The sequence below is a fragment of the Thunnus maccoyii genome, chromosome 2, assembly GCF_910596095.1.
Source record: "Thunnus maccoyii chromosome 2, fThuMac1.1, whole genome shotgun sequence".
In the NCBI taxonomy this organism is placed as follows: domain Eukaryota; kingdom Metazoa; phylum Chordata; class Actinopteri; order Scombriformes; family Scombridae; genus Thunnus; species Thunnus maccoyii.
In genome coordinates this window covers 4,472,411-4,489,000 of record NC_056534.1, presented here as the reverse complement: position 1 = coordinate 4,489,000, position 16,590 = coordinate 4,472,411, and the positions used below count along the sequence as shown (strand labels likewise).

Here is a 16,590-nt window from a genome sequence, read left to right as displayed (position 1 = left end):
TCTTTGAATTTACAGTACAAAGAAACAGTTTTAGATGCTGTTTACAGTTTATCTCTCTGTGCACTGAGACAGAACATCGTACAGTCTGAAGGTTCAGTGAAGAAACAAGAATGTATTGAACCTGTGAACATTAATGCAGTTTTACTGAACAGGATGAGAAAAAGAAAATGAATCATTAGAGAGTCTGTGGTTGTCTTGGTTAGTTTCCTCTCTGTTAGTTCTTTGGTCAAGTTGCTGCTCAGTTAAGTGTGAAAACCACAAAGAAATGCAGAACATGATGTGATGGAAACTTTTGAAAGAAGCTAAAATAAAATAGGTGACAATAAGTTTTAACAGGAAGGGACAACTGTTATAACTGTAACAGCTAAAACAGTTGTCCAGCTCTACAGTACAGAATGCAGAAATTACCAAACAAATTTAAAACATCATGACGAGATGAAATTCTCAGTGCATTGCTGTACCATCATAGAACTATGTATATATGCATATGCATGTATAAAAATATATGATTCTTACAATCCATGGAGGGAGGGTGGACAAACGTTATTAGCTAGACACCCCCACCCCCACCACCCATGACGCAGACACAGCTGAACATCTTAATATCATATTATTAAAGTGATCAGCAGTAAATATTGATGTTATTTTTTACCATTTTGCCTTCATTCAACAGCTATAGTTTACACAGAAATAAACAGAAGTGAATGTTTGGTGTTGTAGAGTTTAAAAGTTATTCATCATACTGCATCACACATACATCAAACCTAGAAAAGTGCTGATCTGGGATATTTTATATTTACTTTCTTAAAACGACTTCATGCTGCTCTGAATAAGTGTGCTAAATGTCCTACAATGTAAATGTAGATATACAGTACCTGACACAGAGAGAAGGAAGACAACAAATCCACTCGCTGCTGCTGTTAAACTCATAGCTGCTCCTCTCATCTCTCTGTGAGGCTTCAGAGACAATAAAATACATCAAATAATGTAAACAACATGTAATAATCATATCAGTAAACTATTCTACTTACAACAGAGAAGGACTTTGTCTGTTAAAATGCTCGTCCTCTGTGATCTGTGAGCAGAAGTCAGATATCAGGATGTTAAAACACTTGATTTCCTTCCTGTTTCTTAGTATTATGAATATTCATGAGGAGCCAAATGACAGTAAACACATAAGTTAAAACCAAGTTTTACTGTTTTCAAAAGACTTAATATAATCTATGTTAGAGAGAATAACAGACCAGTGTTTTGACCTGTTAAATAAAGAGGGAGGAGAAATAATGAGACATTTTTATTATCTTACTCTTTTTAAGTGTGGGCACAGTTCATTGTCTAAAGAAAAAAACATGACACGTGATGGATGTGTGACATTTGGTTTGATGCATCTCTTCACACTTCTAGTGCATGTTAAGACACTGAATACACCACCATGAGTTCAAAGAGATGTACTGCATCAGTATGGGATGTAAGAAGTCACATGCTGAGCACAATGTTTATTGTAAGTATTAAGAAACAAGTAAAAAGCAAAGTACATCAAAACATGATACACAAATCTATGTGTAAATCAGATGACAAAATGTTTTACATCTGCAGTTGGAAACTCACTCATTCACCATCATTCTGACTGTAACACAGAGCACATCATCAGTGATGAAGCCTGAATCTGCAACACTGAAGCTTCACCACTAGAGGACAGTGAAACATCAGAGATACTGAATCACAACCCTGAAACAACATTTTACCATCAATCACTGATTGTTTACACACATTTAAATGTACTTTTAGTACTTTTCACTTTTTATGATTGAGTTGCATCTTAATCTGTTTAGTCTTGACATTAAATTCATTAAACATTACAGTTAGAGCTTCAGTTTCAGAAGTGTTGATTGTTCACATTGGTGACGTTGTTGTACAGTAGTTGAACAAACGCTCACAGTCGAGGTGTCTAAGTATGAAAATGATTCAGTCAGTGATCTACAGTTGTCACTAACAAATATGGACTGTTATACTGAAAAGGCTTCATACTCAGTAAACTTCCACACATTCTGCTTCCCTGAGTGACCCCAAAGAGTTGAAATGGACCGAAAAGGTGATAAACAGCTCACATGATAATTAAGGTCTTCTTCAATACAAACTGTGTCTGTGCATCTTCATTTTAACAACATCCCAAATCATCATTTTCTTGCTGTAATCAGTCATCCTGTTCATATTAACCATAAAGATCCCCTCATAATGCACTCACAATGTAAGTGATGGGGGTGTAGGAATTTGTGCACTCGCTTTATGATTTGATTTTTGGGGGGAATTATGAGTTATTATAGTGCACAACTCCAATATGAAATTATTCGCCCAGAAACATAACTCATATCAGAATATGTATAATAATAGGGAAATAGTCCTCCTTGTTGGCCACACAAGAGGGGTCAATTAGAATTATGATTGTTATTAATCTTATGATTTTGCAAGGGTATAGGTCTTGTAAGGTTAAGTGACTGAGATGCAAGCACAAGAAAACAAGTTCACTTTAGTTATATACACATTTATTGTTATTTAACAGTTATTTCTACAGCTACAAGTATTAAATACTACAACATTTTACAGACAGGACACAAGAGGGAAAGGGAAACTGGCCAGTCTGGAGTTGAAAAGTTCCCATTAGTGGTTTATGCTCTCTTAGGGCTTGATCCTCAACTCATGACTCTACATTCTGAGGTTTCACCTCCTATTGTTTGAGTCACATCTTCAAACTAACAAAATGCAAGCTTTTAACCAGCATGACAGAAAGCAAGAAGACAAAGACAAAAGCAAGAAGAACCAGCAACCAGCGAATAGCATCACAGAATCTCAGATAAGACACTTTTAAAGTTTCTGTCTGCCCACCCAAAAGGTGAATCCTGGTCAATCCCAGGGGTTGCAGAGTCAGTCCCCTCCTGTTCATGGACAGGCGGATTCAACTCCTGAATACGGTTATTCCATTAATCAATGTATTTACTATTTAGCAACTGCATGATTCTTAATTTTGCATTTTTGATAGTAGTTTAAGCGTTCTGAAAGTGAGACAAGCAGAATGGTACTAAACATGTTAATGTTATAAAGGATTATGGAATTATGTTCATGGTACATTTCTTGGCTTAAAGGCAGTAGAATAAAAGTCCAACTAAAGTACATAACAACACATATTGTGATATACACACATGTACTAACATACAATATTAATTGTCTTTAGACAAAATCTAAAACCACGTTTGTAATTCCATGGGTTTTACAGTCCTCTGGTCTCCTTGATCTGACTACAAACGGCAGGGGTCCATGTCATTTGAGGGTGTGTTCTGGTTAATGTTTGTGAGTGTCTATATGTCACTGGAGCATGGAATATTGTGCAGGTTGTCTTGTGCCTTATGCTGGTTTGTCCAGTGATCAATTCTCGGGTTGGTCATCCAAGTCCTGAAAATTAGAGTCCACAGTGGGATCAAAGTTGGTACCAGCTCGTCTCTGTGTGTGACTGGCTCTTAGAGGTGAGTTATGATAACCAGTGGTGATGGTCGTTTGTTCAAATGGTACTATCAATTCACATTGGGGGTGTGAATTGGTCTTCCCATCTTGCTGGCTCTTGTAGCTTGAGGGGTCAAAAGTGGTTTGGGTCAGTGGTCTGGTTTGGTGACCATGCAGGAGATGGGGGTTCCTTATCTGGTCCTTTCTGTTTGCAGGAGTTTGTTTAGATGGTCTGGTCAGTGAGGAGTTTGGGACTCTCACATATATATTGGCCAGCATTCCTGGGTGTTGAAGAAAGAGCTGGTCTGTTGTTTGAGGCTTGTGCTGTCTGCCTTCGAAACATGCAGGGACTTTACCCTACAGTGGACAAACTCCACGGTCCTCCTTCTGTGCAAAATGTATTTAAAAGTTTATCTGAAGCTAATATGAAGCTTCAGTTGTCCAAATGAGTCAAATCAAGTAGATATCTTTCAACGTTACAGACTTTTTAGAGCCAAAGTCCCTCTTTTTGCTACTATACTTCCACCACAGCTCAACAGGGAAACACTGTCCGAGGAAACACAAAGAGGGAATTTGATGCTAAGAAGTCTGTAAATGTGGCAGATATCCACTTGATATGACTAACTCAGACTGCTGAAGCCTCATAAGCTTCACACTTAGTTCAGGAGCTACGTCTGAGTGGAATTTTACTTCAGCAGTAAAATAACAAGCTAAAGTGTCATTTAAATTGCTCTAAAATATATAGAGGTCCGTCCTGAGATGTATATTTTAAAATTACCTGCTGAAATAAAGACTTAAAAACAGAAAAAAACAGAAAAAATCAGATACGAGATTGCTGGTGTGCTCATGAGGTTTTGTTGACTGTGCTGTACAGTGCAGCTGTATCTTCCTCAGTTTCCTGACCTCTGGTTCTGAGAGGGAAATAAAAAAATGAATCAGGTGATTGTGAAGATATGGTATTAAATTATACATACAGTCATAATGAAGATGTAACAGACAAATGTAAGAAACGAAAAACTGAAATAAAAGTGTTGCTACTATGTTCCTGTGTGAAGAGCTGCTCACCTCGGGGCAGTACCGGCTCTGTTAAATGTGACAGCAGCGTACTGGACAACCTCTTGTTCCTCCATGTGTCTGTGGGGCTGAGCTGATCTGATGTCGGAGTAGAGAGGATCTGCCTGGTTGTTGGAGAAGTGCACGCTGGCGTACAGAGGGTTATCTTGCTCCTCCGGCTGTGTCTGGAGGGTGATAGAAATGAGGAAAGTGTTGGTTTGTGTGAAGAAGGATTGTTAAGAAAAATCATGAAGTGCTTGACAGTCAGATGAGTTTTCTAGTTGCACTTTAAGATAGTGACTGTGGAAGTGTGGAACCAGGATAGAATAGTATAACTCTCCCTCCTCACCCTCTCTCTGTTGTCTGGTCTCTCCTCAGCCTCAGACCATTGATTGGAGGCTCTCTTTTTCCTGGTTAGGAGAATTCATTAAAAACACAAATGACTGAATTTTGATCAATGATTTAGTGAAACAGAAGTGCTTACCTCATCCACAGGAAGACAGAGAGGATGATGATAGGCAGGAGAACAGCAGTTGTTACTCCAGCAGCTATTGATTTTCCTGCTCCTGGAGGACAGTGATCAAAAGAAAACACTGACAGTTAATCAGGGTATTACAGCATGTTTGGCTCCAATGTTTCAGTCAATATATGTATATTCAATTCTCTTCATTTTAAACTCTAACAGCTCTTTTCAGTTTAGAATATATTTTACATAATTTTATTGTAAATTATTTATGATTTCTTGACATGTGGTGCTTGTATTCTCTCTTAACTTGTATAGTTTGATTGTTACGCACCACAACACCAAGACAAATTCCTTGAATGTGCAAACCTACTTGGCAATAATAATAATAATAATAACAATATGTAGGGATGCACGATATTATCGGCATGTCATCGGTATCGGCCGATAAAAGCTCTAAAATGAAATATCGGCATCAGCGAATTCTGCCGATTACTAGAGGCCGATATGTCGCCTTTTCCTCCACCGCCTGACTATGCTTCCCTCAACAGATTGTGTCACCTTGATGGTCCCGATGATTCCTCTGCAGGCTTCACTTCACTCAGCTGCCCGTCAGACTAGCTGCTTCTTCCCACTTTAATCTGAATAACAAACTGGGGCTCGGTGCTCCGATAGGATCCACATGGAGAGCCAAGGCTAACATTAGCTAAGAGGAGAGCGGAGCGTTAACCGCAGCATGACCGGTGGGAAGCACAGCCAGCTAGCCTCCACTCGCCTCTAAGCTAACGTTAGCCTCGGCTCTCTATGAGGATACAACCAGAGCACCGAGCCCCGGTTTGTTATTCAGATTAAAGTGGGAAGAAGCAGCTGGTCTGACGGGCAGCTGAGTGAAGTGAAGCCTGCGGAGGAAACACCGGGACCGTCAGGATGACACACAAAACATTTGTCTCAAATTTGGAGCTGTTAATCATCATCTGGACTGTGTCACTCTCAGGTGAACAAGAGGCACACAGGTGGTCACAACGTCATAAGAAACAGATACTTTCCAGACCTGCATGGGCTCCACTTTGATATTCTGTTCTCCAGTATAATTAACAGAACAGAAGCCTTTGGCCACATTAGATATGCTGAACCTGATCCCAACAATACAGACAGAACTCAAGAGGGAACAAATAGCTCTTAAACACTGATGACTGCACTCCATACTGCAGCAGCAGGTTTGTTTCTGGATCTTGATATCAGCTTTCCCACATTCATTCTTCTCACCAGACACTGTGGAGTTTCACAACAAGGGTTTGGTACAGATGGAGCTTAATGATATCCCCCCTCCCCCCTGCATCACATCAGATGGTGTGTAATGAGTCCTAGTGCAGTGTGTGTGTAGCTGAATGGAAAAACTTACCTGCCACAACAGTCAGATATAAGGTGGAGTTATGACGTCCTATTCTGTTCTGGGCTTCACAGTAATAATTCCCACTGTGTTCAGGTCTGACAGCAGTGATGGTGAAGATCTGTCCTGATGCTTTTGGTGAGTCTTCATTCTCCTTGTACCAGGTATAATTAGCTGCTGGGTTAGCATCACTGCTACAGATCAGAGTCAATGAACTGCCCTCCACTATCTCACCAGAGGGACTCACTGACACAGAGGGAAGCTTTGGAGCATCTGGAGGAGAAAACATAGTTGGTCAACAGTTAATTAACTGACACAATGTAAGAAGCAAATGTTAGACACAAAGTGAGGAGTGAAAGTTGATTTCCTTGTCCCTGCTCATATTAAAATCAACTGTCTGTTACCTTGGATACATTTTGACATTGTGTTAGTGACATATTTAGGTAAACTCACACACTGAAGGAGAGCGGTAATCCTCATGTCCTTTCAAAGCACAGGAGACGTTGTCACCAGGATCAAACTGCCCTGAATAAAGAGAAGTTTCCTCCTTCATAACTTTCTGTCCGTTCTTGAACCAGACGTAAGAAATACGACCTGCTGGACTGCAGCTGCTGAGACATTTCAGCTTTGCCTCGGTATAAGACTGATGGACTGTTATTGTGATCACCTGCACCTGGAGAGCTGGATATGTGAGGAAGGATCAAAAATGTCATTTGTTACCAGTAAAATACAAACATACAGTCAAAATAACCTTTGTAGTTCTTGTGGGTGAAATAATTTGGGATCATCTGATCAAAAGTGTAAATGGGGGAAAGTACTCAATATAATCCAATCAATTTTATGTGAAACTCTTCAACAGTAACTATTCAGCACTTTCACTAGTCATCAGTTTGTGTTCATCAGTACCTGTGACAGTCAGAGTTGTTCCAGGTAAACTACTCCTCCATTCAAAGCTTTGTGTTTTGAATGTGAAGTGATACTGGGCTGAATCGCTCTCTCTCAGGTCAGAGATTCTCAGAGTGGAGCGTCCTCCCTCTGTTTTAAGGAGCTGAACACGACCTGCATACTGGGAGTCTTCACTAAGGTCCTCAGGCAGTGAGGGATTCTGCCACTGATGACTACGTTCAGGACTGAACCAGAATGTTGATGTGATATATTCATAACTGCTGTATAAGCAGGAAATGTCCACTGATGAGCCTCTGAAGGCACAGATGCTTCTGTCAGTGTAAATCACTCTGTGGCAGGACTCAGGAAAGATACCTGAAAGATCAAATTAATTTAAAACAGCACTATTATTATGGCACTATTGTACCTATTGTTATAGTAATAATCCTATACAAGGCTCAATAGGAAGTCTTCATGCTGCTTCACCCAAATCACAAAAAACACATTTTCTCTTTTATTTGTGGTGTTTATCCATGAAGATATCTGTGGTTTCATTTTTCAGTTTTTGAGATGCTGTTTCTGGTAAGACACAAATATCTATAATTTTTTAAATGTAAGTTTTCAAAGCTTTAAGCAGTGTAAACAATATTTAATTCACTTTCATTGTATTGGAATGGCAGCAGACCTTTCCAGGACTGATATCTCAAAATTTGGGCAAATGAAACTGTAACTATTCACATGGTTAAAAAAGGAGCAAGTCAGAAAATATGTTTTTTGTATTTTGAGTGAATTAACTCTTTAAATGTAAGTTCTTAATTTACATTTATTTTGCAGTCAACACAGTGAATAAGATATAAGAGTACAGCATGTCTAAAGTCTCATGGGACTGTGGTTTGGTTTTGATCCACTTCTATGCAATGTTTGTATCACATGCTGCTCCAGAAACATGTACATGCAAGGTGTAGTACAATAGTTTAACCACTAGATGTGGTTTTGTTAGTGGGAGACTGTGTTGTAAACTCACACACTGAAGGAGCAGGATGATGCTCAAATCCTTTTACAGCACAGGAATAGCTGTCTGCAGGAGAAAAGTACTTTTTATAAGTAGAAGATGTTACATCCTGAATTTTCTGTCCATTCTTGTACCAGATGAAGGAAGAACGATCAGGTAGACGACAACTGCTGTGACACGTCAGCTCTCTCCAGGTAGGATAGAGTCTTGATCTGCTCACCTGCACCTGGAGATCTGTATAATCTGTATATGTGAAGAAAGGACAGAAATGTAGTTTATGTTCAGATACATACCAACATTCAGTTTTATTTTATTTATTTATTTATCAGTTTATTTGTCAGGGACGATGCAACAAAACATTGTAACAGGTTGTAATAACATGAAACAGATGTATTGCATATAGGATTTCTAGCCAAGTCCCTGGTTAGGCTTTTCTACCTCATAATAGTCATAACATATCATTACCATAAATACATTAGTTAAATAGAGCTCATAATAAATAGTAACATTCTCAATAACAACAGTATTTACATCACAATACAATCGATTTACATGTGTTGTGTATGTGTGCTTGTGTGTATCTTCCTTAATTCATGGCAATGATGTGTTTATGTGCATAATGTTTATAGTTGTGTGTGACCATGTACATACATTCATAATCTTTATGAGTATGTATGTATGTTTCTTTATCTGTATGTATCTGTTCCTCTATCTGTGTTTACATGTCCATGTGCACGTGTGCGTGCACAAGTGCATGATCACTGATCAATGATCGCAGGTTTGGTTTTGTTTCAGCCACTGTTTCAGCTTTTCATTCAATGTTTTCAGATCAGTTTGTGTTTTTATTTCTGTTGGTAAGACGTTCCAAAAATGTTTCCCTTTTACTGCAAAAGATGACTGACTGAAAGTAGATTTGCTCTGTGCCACCCTGCAGCTGACATTTACTGATCCTCTAGTGGCAAATCTATTGGTGTTTGTTGTTGTTACATATGGACAAAGTACAGCTGGGGAGAGATTATTCACACATTTAAAAGTTTGTTTATTAAAAGAAAACTTGACAAAGCTGTAATAACTAAGCAACTTGTACTTTTTCAGAGTTATACAGTGGTGCCATTTCATTTGTTTTTGATCCATTATTTTCAGTGCTTGTTTGTTAAGTGATGTAACAGGTTTGACAGTTGACAGTGAAGTCTGGCTCCATACAGTAACACAATAGGATAAATGTGAAAATATCATGGTACGCATAAACAGTTGAGCTGCCTTAAGGGGAATGTAATGTCTTATCATTCTAAAACAGTTCAGATTTGTCTTTACTGTTCTTTAACATCTTCATTAAATTTGAGTTGGGAATCCAAAATGGCACCTAAAAATGTGAAAGCACTGACTTCCTTTATTTCTTTTTGATCTATTTTGATTGTAAACTTATCTTTTGCTTTCCTTCTCATAGAAAAACACATTGACACAGTCTTTTTAAGATTCATGGTTAGATGATTGTTTTTGAGCCACTGACACACTTTTCATTTCGTTTGTTAATATCTCTCTTCCAGGACCTTTGAGAAAACGGGTAGAATTGAAATTGGTCTATGATTGCCTACTTGGTGCTTCAGCCTTAAAAATTGGTGTGATGATTGCTGTTTTCCAGCTTTGTGGGAATTTACCAGTTCTGATGGAGGTTTATCAGATGTGTTATAGGTTTGATCAGGGTGGAGCTGTGTGTTTTGATAAGAGCAGTATCCAAACCAAACAGATCCTTTGCCTTGAATTACTTAATTTATTGATAATTTGACCCACTTTCTCTTGGTCAACCAGTGACATTTCCAAGATATTAACCATTTGAAGTTACATTAATTCTTCCAATGAAAATGTTACCTGTGACAGTCAAAGTGACTCCAGGTGAACCAGTAAATCTCCCTCCTGGTTGGTTTGTTATGAACGTGAACTTGTACTCAGCTGAGTCGCTCTCTCTCAGGTCTGTGATTCTCAGGGTGCAGTCGTTCTTATCATAGTGATACTGAACACGACCTGCGTACTCTGAGTCTGTTCTCAGATCCACAGGTTCAGTATTACTCACTTTAGTGAACCAGAATGTTCTCTCAACTGTAGTATAAATGTCCTTTGTCCAGGATGGGTATCTGTAGTTTATGTCCACTGTTGATCCTTTTAAGGCACAGATCTGAGTAGAAGTGTAAGTCACTCCCCAGTCATTCTGACTCTGTACCACTGTAACACAGAGCACATCAGAAACCACAATCAGATTCATAACAAGTTAAGAATCAGTGAATAAGACAAAGTGGATCATTTCTTCATGGTCATTTTCTTTATTATTTATTTTATGATTCTTGTTAAAATATTTTCTTTACTTTAACTTTTATTTCTGAATGAAGCCTGGGTGAACACAAGAATATGAAAGTCCAAAGACAAACTGTTTTCTTTGAATTTACAGTACAAAGAAACAGTTTTAGATGCTGTTTACAGTTAATCTCTCTGTGCACTGAGACAGAACATCGCACAGTCTGAAGGTGCAGTGAAGGAACAAGAATGTATTGAACCTGTGAACATTAATGCAGTTTTACTGAACAGGATAAGAAGAAGAAAATGAAGCATTAGAGAGTCTGTGGTTGTTTTGGTTAGTTTCCTCTCTGTTAGTTCTTTGGTCAAGTTGCTGCTGAGTTAAGTGTGAAAACCACAAAGAAATGCAGAACATGAAGTGTGGGAAACTTTTGAAAGCAGCTAAAATAAAATAGGTGACAATAAGTTTTCACAGGGAGGGGCAACTGTTATAACTGTAACAGCTAAAACAGTTGTCCAGCTCTACAGTACAGAGTGCAGAAATGACCAAACACATTTAAAACATCATGATGAGATGAAATTCTCAGTGCATTGCTGTACCATCATAGAACTATGTATATATGCATATGCATGTATAAAAATATATGATTCTTACAATCCATGGAGGGAGGGTGGACAAACCTTATTAGCTAGACACCCCCACCCCCACCACCCATGACGCAGACACAGCTGAACATCTTAATATAATATTATTAAAGTGTTCAGCAATAAATATTGATATTATTATTTTTACCATTTTGCCTTCATTCAACAGCTATAGTTTACACATAAATAAACAGAAGTGAATGTTTGGTGTTTAAAAGTTATTCATCATACTGCATCACACATACATCAAACCTAGAAAAGTGCTGATCTGGGATATTTTATATTTACTTTCTTAAAATCACTTAATGCTGCTCTGAATAAGTGAGCTAAATGTCCTACAATGTAAATGTAGATATACAGTACCTGACACAGAGAGAAGGAAGACAACAAATCCACTCGCTGCTGCTGTTAAACTCATAGCTGATCCTCTCATCTCTCTATGAGGCTTCAGAGACAATAAAATACATCAAATAATGTAAACAACATGTAATAGTCATATCAGTAAACTATTCTACTTACATCAGAGAAGGACGTTGTCTGTTAAGATGCTCGTCCTCTGTGATCTGTGAGCAGAAGTCAGATATCAGGATGTTAAAACACTTGATTTCCTTCCTGTTTCTTAGTATTATGAATATTCATGAGGAGCCAAATGACAATAAACACATAAGTTCACACCAAGTTTTACTGTTTTCAAAAGACTTAATATAATCTATGTTAGAGAGAATAACAGACCAGTGTTTTGACCTGTTAAATAAAGAGAGAAGAGAAATAATCAGACATTTTTATTATCTTACTCTTTTTAAGTGTGAGACAGTTCAGTGTCTAAAGAAAAAAACATGACACGTGACGGATGTGTGACATTTGGTTTGATGCATCTCTTCACACTTCTAGTGCATGTTAAGACACTGAATACACAACCATGAGTTCAAAGAGATGTACTGCATCAGTATGGGATGTAAGAAGTCACATGCTGAGCACAATGTTTATTGTAAGTATTAAGAAACAAGTAAAAAGCAAAGTACATCAAAACATGATACAGAAATCTATGTGTAAATCAGATGACAAAATGTTTTACATCTGCAGTTGGAAACTCACTCATTCACCATCATTCTGACTGTAACACAGAGCACATCATCAGTGATGAAGCCTGAATCTGCAACACTGAAGCTTCACCACTAGAGGACAGTGAAACATCAGAGATACTGAATCACAACCCTGAAACAACATTTTACCATCAATCACTGATTGTTTAGACACATTTAAATGTACTTTTAGTACTTTTCACTTTTTATGATTGAGTTGCATCTTAAGCTGTTTACTCTTGACATTAAATTCATTAAACATTACAGTTAGAGCTTCAGTTTCAGAAGTGTTGATTGTTCACATTGGTGACCTTGTTGTACAGTAGTTGAACAAACGCTCACAGTCGAGGTGTCTAAGTATGAAAATGATTCAGTCAGTGATCTACAGTTGTCACTAACAAATATGGACTGTTATACTGAAAAGGCTTCATACTCAGTAAACTGCTACACATTCTGCTTCCCTGAGTGACCCCAAAGAGTTTAAATGGACCGAAAAGGTGATAAACAGCTCACATGATAATTAAGGTCTTCTTCAATACAAACTGTGTCTGTGCATCTTCATTTTAGCAACATCCCAAATCATCATTTTCTTGCTGTAATCAGTCATCCTGTTCATATTAACCATAAAGATCCCCTCATAATGCAGTCACAATGTAAGTGATGGGGGTGTAGGAATTTGTGCACTCAAATAGCTTTATAATTTGATTTTTGGGGGGAATTATGAGTTATTATAGTGCACAACTCCAATATGAAATTATTCGCCCAGAAACATAACTCATATCAGAGTAGGTATAATAATAGGGAAATAGTCCTCCTTGTTGGCCACACAAGAGGGGTCAATTAGAATTATGATTGTTATTAATCTTATGATTTTGCAAGGGTATAGGTCTTGTAAGGTTAAGTGATTGAGATGCAAGCACAAGAAAACAAGTTCACTCTAGTTATATACACATTTATTGTTATTTAACAGTTATTTCTACAGCTACAAGTATTAAATGCTACAACATTTTACAGACAGGACACAAGAGGGAAAGGGAAACTGGCCGGTCTGGAGTTGAAAAGTTCCCATTAGTGGTTTATGCTCTCCTCAACTCATGACTCTACATTCTGAGGTTTCACCTCCTATTGTTTGAGTCACATCTTCAAACTAACAAAATGCAAGCTTTTAACCAGCATGACAGAAAGCAAGAAGACAAAGACAAAAGCAAGAAGAACCAGCAACCAGCGAATAGCATCACAGAATCTCAGATAAGACACTTTTAAAGTTTCTGTCTGCCCACCCAGAAGGTGCATCCTGGTCAATCCCAGGGGTTGCAGAGTCAGTCCCCTCCTGTTCATGGACAGGCGGATTCAACTCCTGAATACAGTTATTCCATTAATCAATGTATTTACTATTTAGCAACTGCATGATTCTTAATTTTGCATTTTTGATAGTAGTTTAAGCGTTCTGAAAGTGAAACAAGCAGAATGGTACTAAACATGTTAATGTTATAAAGGATGATGGAATTATGTTCATGGTACATTTCTTGGCTTAAAGGCAGTAGAATAAAAGTCCAACTAAAGTACATAACAACACATATTGTGATATACACACATGTACTAACATACAATATTAATTGTCTTTAGACAAAATCTAAAACCACATTTGTAATTCCATGGGTTTGACAGTCCTCTGTTCTCCTTGATCTGACTACAAACGGCAGGGGTCCATGTCATTTGAGGGTGTGTTCTGGTTAATGTTTGTGAGTGTCTATATGTCACTGGAGCATGGAATATTGTGCAGCATGTCTTGTGCCTTATGCTGGTTTGTCCAGTGATCAATTCTCGGGTTGGTCATCCAAGTCCTGAAAATTAGAGTCCACAGTGGGATTAAAGTTGGTACCAGCTCGTCTCTGTGTGTGACTGGCTCTTAGAGGTGAGTTATGATAACCAGTGGTGGGGGTCGTTTGTTCAAATGGTACTATCAATTCACATTGGGGGTGTGAATTGGTCTTCCCATCTTGCTAGCTCTTGTAGCTTGAGGGGTCAAAAGTGGTTTGGGTCAGTGGTCTGGTTTGGTGACCATGCAGGAGATGGGGGTTCCTTATCTGATCCTTTCTCTTTGCAGGAGTTTGTTTAGATGGTCTGGTCAGTGAGGAGTTTGGGACTCTCACTTATATATATTGGCCAGCATTCCTAGGTGTTGAAGAAAGAGCTGGTCTGTTGTTTGAGGCTTGTGCTGTCTGCCTTCAAAACATGCAGGGACTTTACCCTACAGTGGACAAACTCCACGGTCCTCCTTCTGTGCAAAATGTATTTAAAAGTTTATCTGAAGCTAATATGAAGCTTCAGTTGTCCAAATGAGTCAAATCAAGTAGATATCTTTCAACGTTACAGACTTTTTAGAGCCAAAGTCCCTCTTTTTGATACTATACTTCCACCACAGCTCAACAGGGAAACACTGTCCGAGGAAACACAAAGAGGGAATTTGATGCTAAGAAGTCTGTAAATGTGGCAGATATCCACTTGATATGACTAACTCAGACTGCTGAAGCCTCATAAGCTTCACACTTAGTTCAGGAGCTACGTCTGAGTGGAATTTTACTTCAGCAGTAAAATAACAAGCTAAACTGTCCATTTAAATTGCTCTAAAATACCGTCCTGAGATGTAAATTTTAAAATGACCTGCTGAAATAAAGACTTAAAAACAGAAAAAACATATAGAAATATCAGATACGAGATTACTGATGTGTTCATGAGGTTTTGTTGACTGTGCTGTACAGTGCAGCTGGATCTTCCTCAGTTTCCTGACCTCTGGCTTTGAGAGGGAAATAAAAAAATGAATCAGGTGATTGTGAAGATATGGTATTAAATTATACAAACAGTCATAATAAAGATGTAACAGACAAATGTAAGAAATGAAAAACTGAAATAAAAAAGTTGCTACTATGTTCCTGTGTGAAGAGCTGCTCACCTCGGGGCAGTACCGGCTCTGTTAAATGTGACAGCAGCGTACTGGACAACCTCTTGTTCCTCCATGTGTCTGTGGGGCTGAGCTGATCTGATGTTGGAGTAGAGAGGATCTGCCTGGTTGTTGGAGAAGTGCATGCTGGCATACTGAAGGTTATCTTGTTCCTCCGGCTGTGTCTGGAGGGTGATAGAAATTAAGAAAGTGTTGATTTGTGTGAAGAAGGATTGTTAAGAAACAACATGAAGTGCTTGACAGTCAGATGAGTTTTCTAGTTGCACTTTAAGATAGTGACTGTGGAAGTGTGGAACCAGGATAGAATAGTATAACTCTCCCTCCTCACCCTCTCTCTGTTGTCTGGTCTCTCCTCAGCCTCAGACCATTGATTGGAGGCTCTCTTTTTCCTGGTTAGGAGAATTCATTAAAAACACAAATGACTGAATTCTGATCAATGATTTAGTGAAACAGAAGTGCTTACCTCATCCACAGGAAGACAGAGAGGATGATGATAAACAGGAGAACAGCAGTTGTTACTCCAGCAGCTATTAATTTTCCTGCTCCTGGAGAACAGCGATCAAAAGAAAACACTGACAGTTAATCAGGATATTACAGCATGTTTGGCTCCAATGTTTCAGTCAATATATGTATATTCAACTCTCTTCATTTTAAACTCTAACAGCTCTTTTAAGTTTAGAATATATTTTATATATTTTTATTGTAATTTTTTTATGATTACTTGACTTGTGGTGCTTGTATTCTCTCTTAACTTGTATAATTTGATTGTTACGCACCACAACACCAAGACAAATTCCTTGTATGTGCAAACCCACTTGGCAATGATGATAATAATAATAATAATAATAATAATAATAATAATAATAATAATAATAATAATAATAATAATAATAATAATAATAAGGAGAAAACCCGTCCAGGCCTGCAGCTCATGTGTACATACAGTATTATGGTTTTGGTTTGTTTCCAGCTTGATACAGCTGGACTATCTGGCAGCTCGTAGGCCTGCTGTATGTAGTATAGCTCAACTGAAACTGTTTTTATAGGCTGACACAGACATGGTTATGATGTATTGGTCATTAGTCATATACTGATATATAAACTAACATCATCCAAAACCTCAGACTTGCAGATTTATCCGTCTAGCTCTACTATGGAGTCTAAGAGGAGAAACTGACGGCATGAAGTGTCCTCAAAGCTCTGTTGTTCATTGCTGTGAGCGCACGCTAACAACTATGATGAGTGTATCAGATGAGTGTAAACATCTGGATTATGACAGCTGGACTGTAAGTGGACACTGTTTCTGAGTAACTT

The 16,590-nt window shown here is 38.2% G+C and overlaps 2 protein-coding genes across 2 annotated transcripts in view; both read right to left on the bottom strand.

The window, feature by feature from the left end:
- Nucleotides 1-6,824, bottom strand: part of LOC121881471 (B-cell receptor CD22-like) — a 38,184-nt gene extending 31,360 nt beyond the window's left edge. The window contains exons 1-4 of the mRNA XM_042389248.1: nt 6,806-6,824; nt 6,414-6,626; nt 5,033-5,114; nt 4,898-4,958 (exon numbers count right to left, since the gene is read on the bottom strand). Coding sequence (XP_042245182.1) covers nt 4,898-4,958; nt 5,033-5,114; nt 6,414-6,626; nt 6,806-6,824 — 375 coding nt within the window. The remainder of the gene's footprint in view (nt 1-4,897; nt 4,959-5,032; nt 5,115-6,413; nt 6,627-6,805) is intronic.
- Nucleotides 6,638-10,558, bottom strand: LOC121881351. The gene is made up of 4 exons (XM_042389089.1): nt 10,168-10,558; nt 8,311-8,541; nt 7,308-7,661; nt 6,638-7,082 (listed from the first exon to the last, which is right to left on the bottom strand). The coding sequence occupies exons 1-4, from the start codon at nt 10,556-10,558 to the stop codon at nt 6,841-6,843; spliced, it is 1,218 nt and encodes a 405-aa protein (XP_042245023.1). The 3' UTR covers nt 6,638-6,840.
- Nucleotides 10,559-16,590: the final 6,032 nt, after the last annotated feature.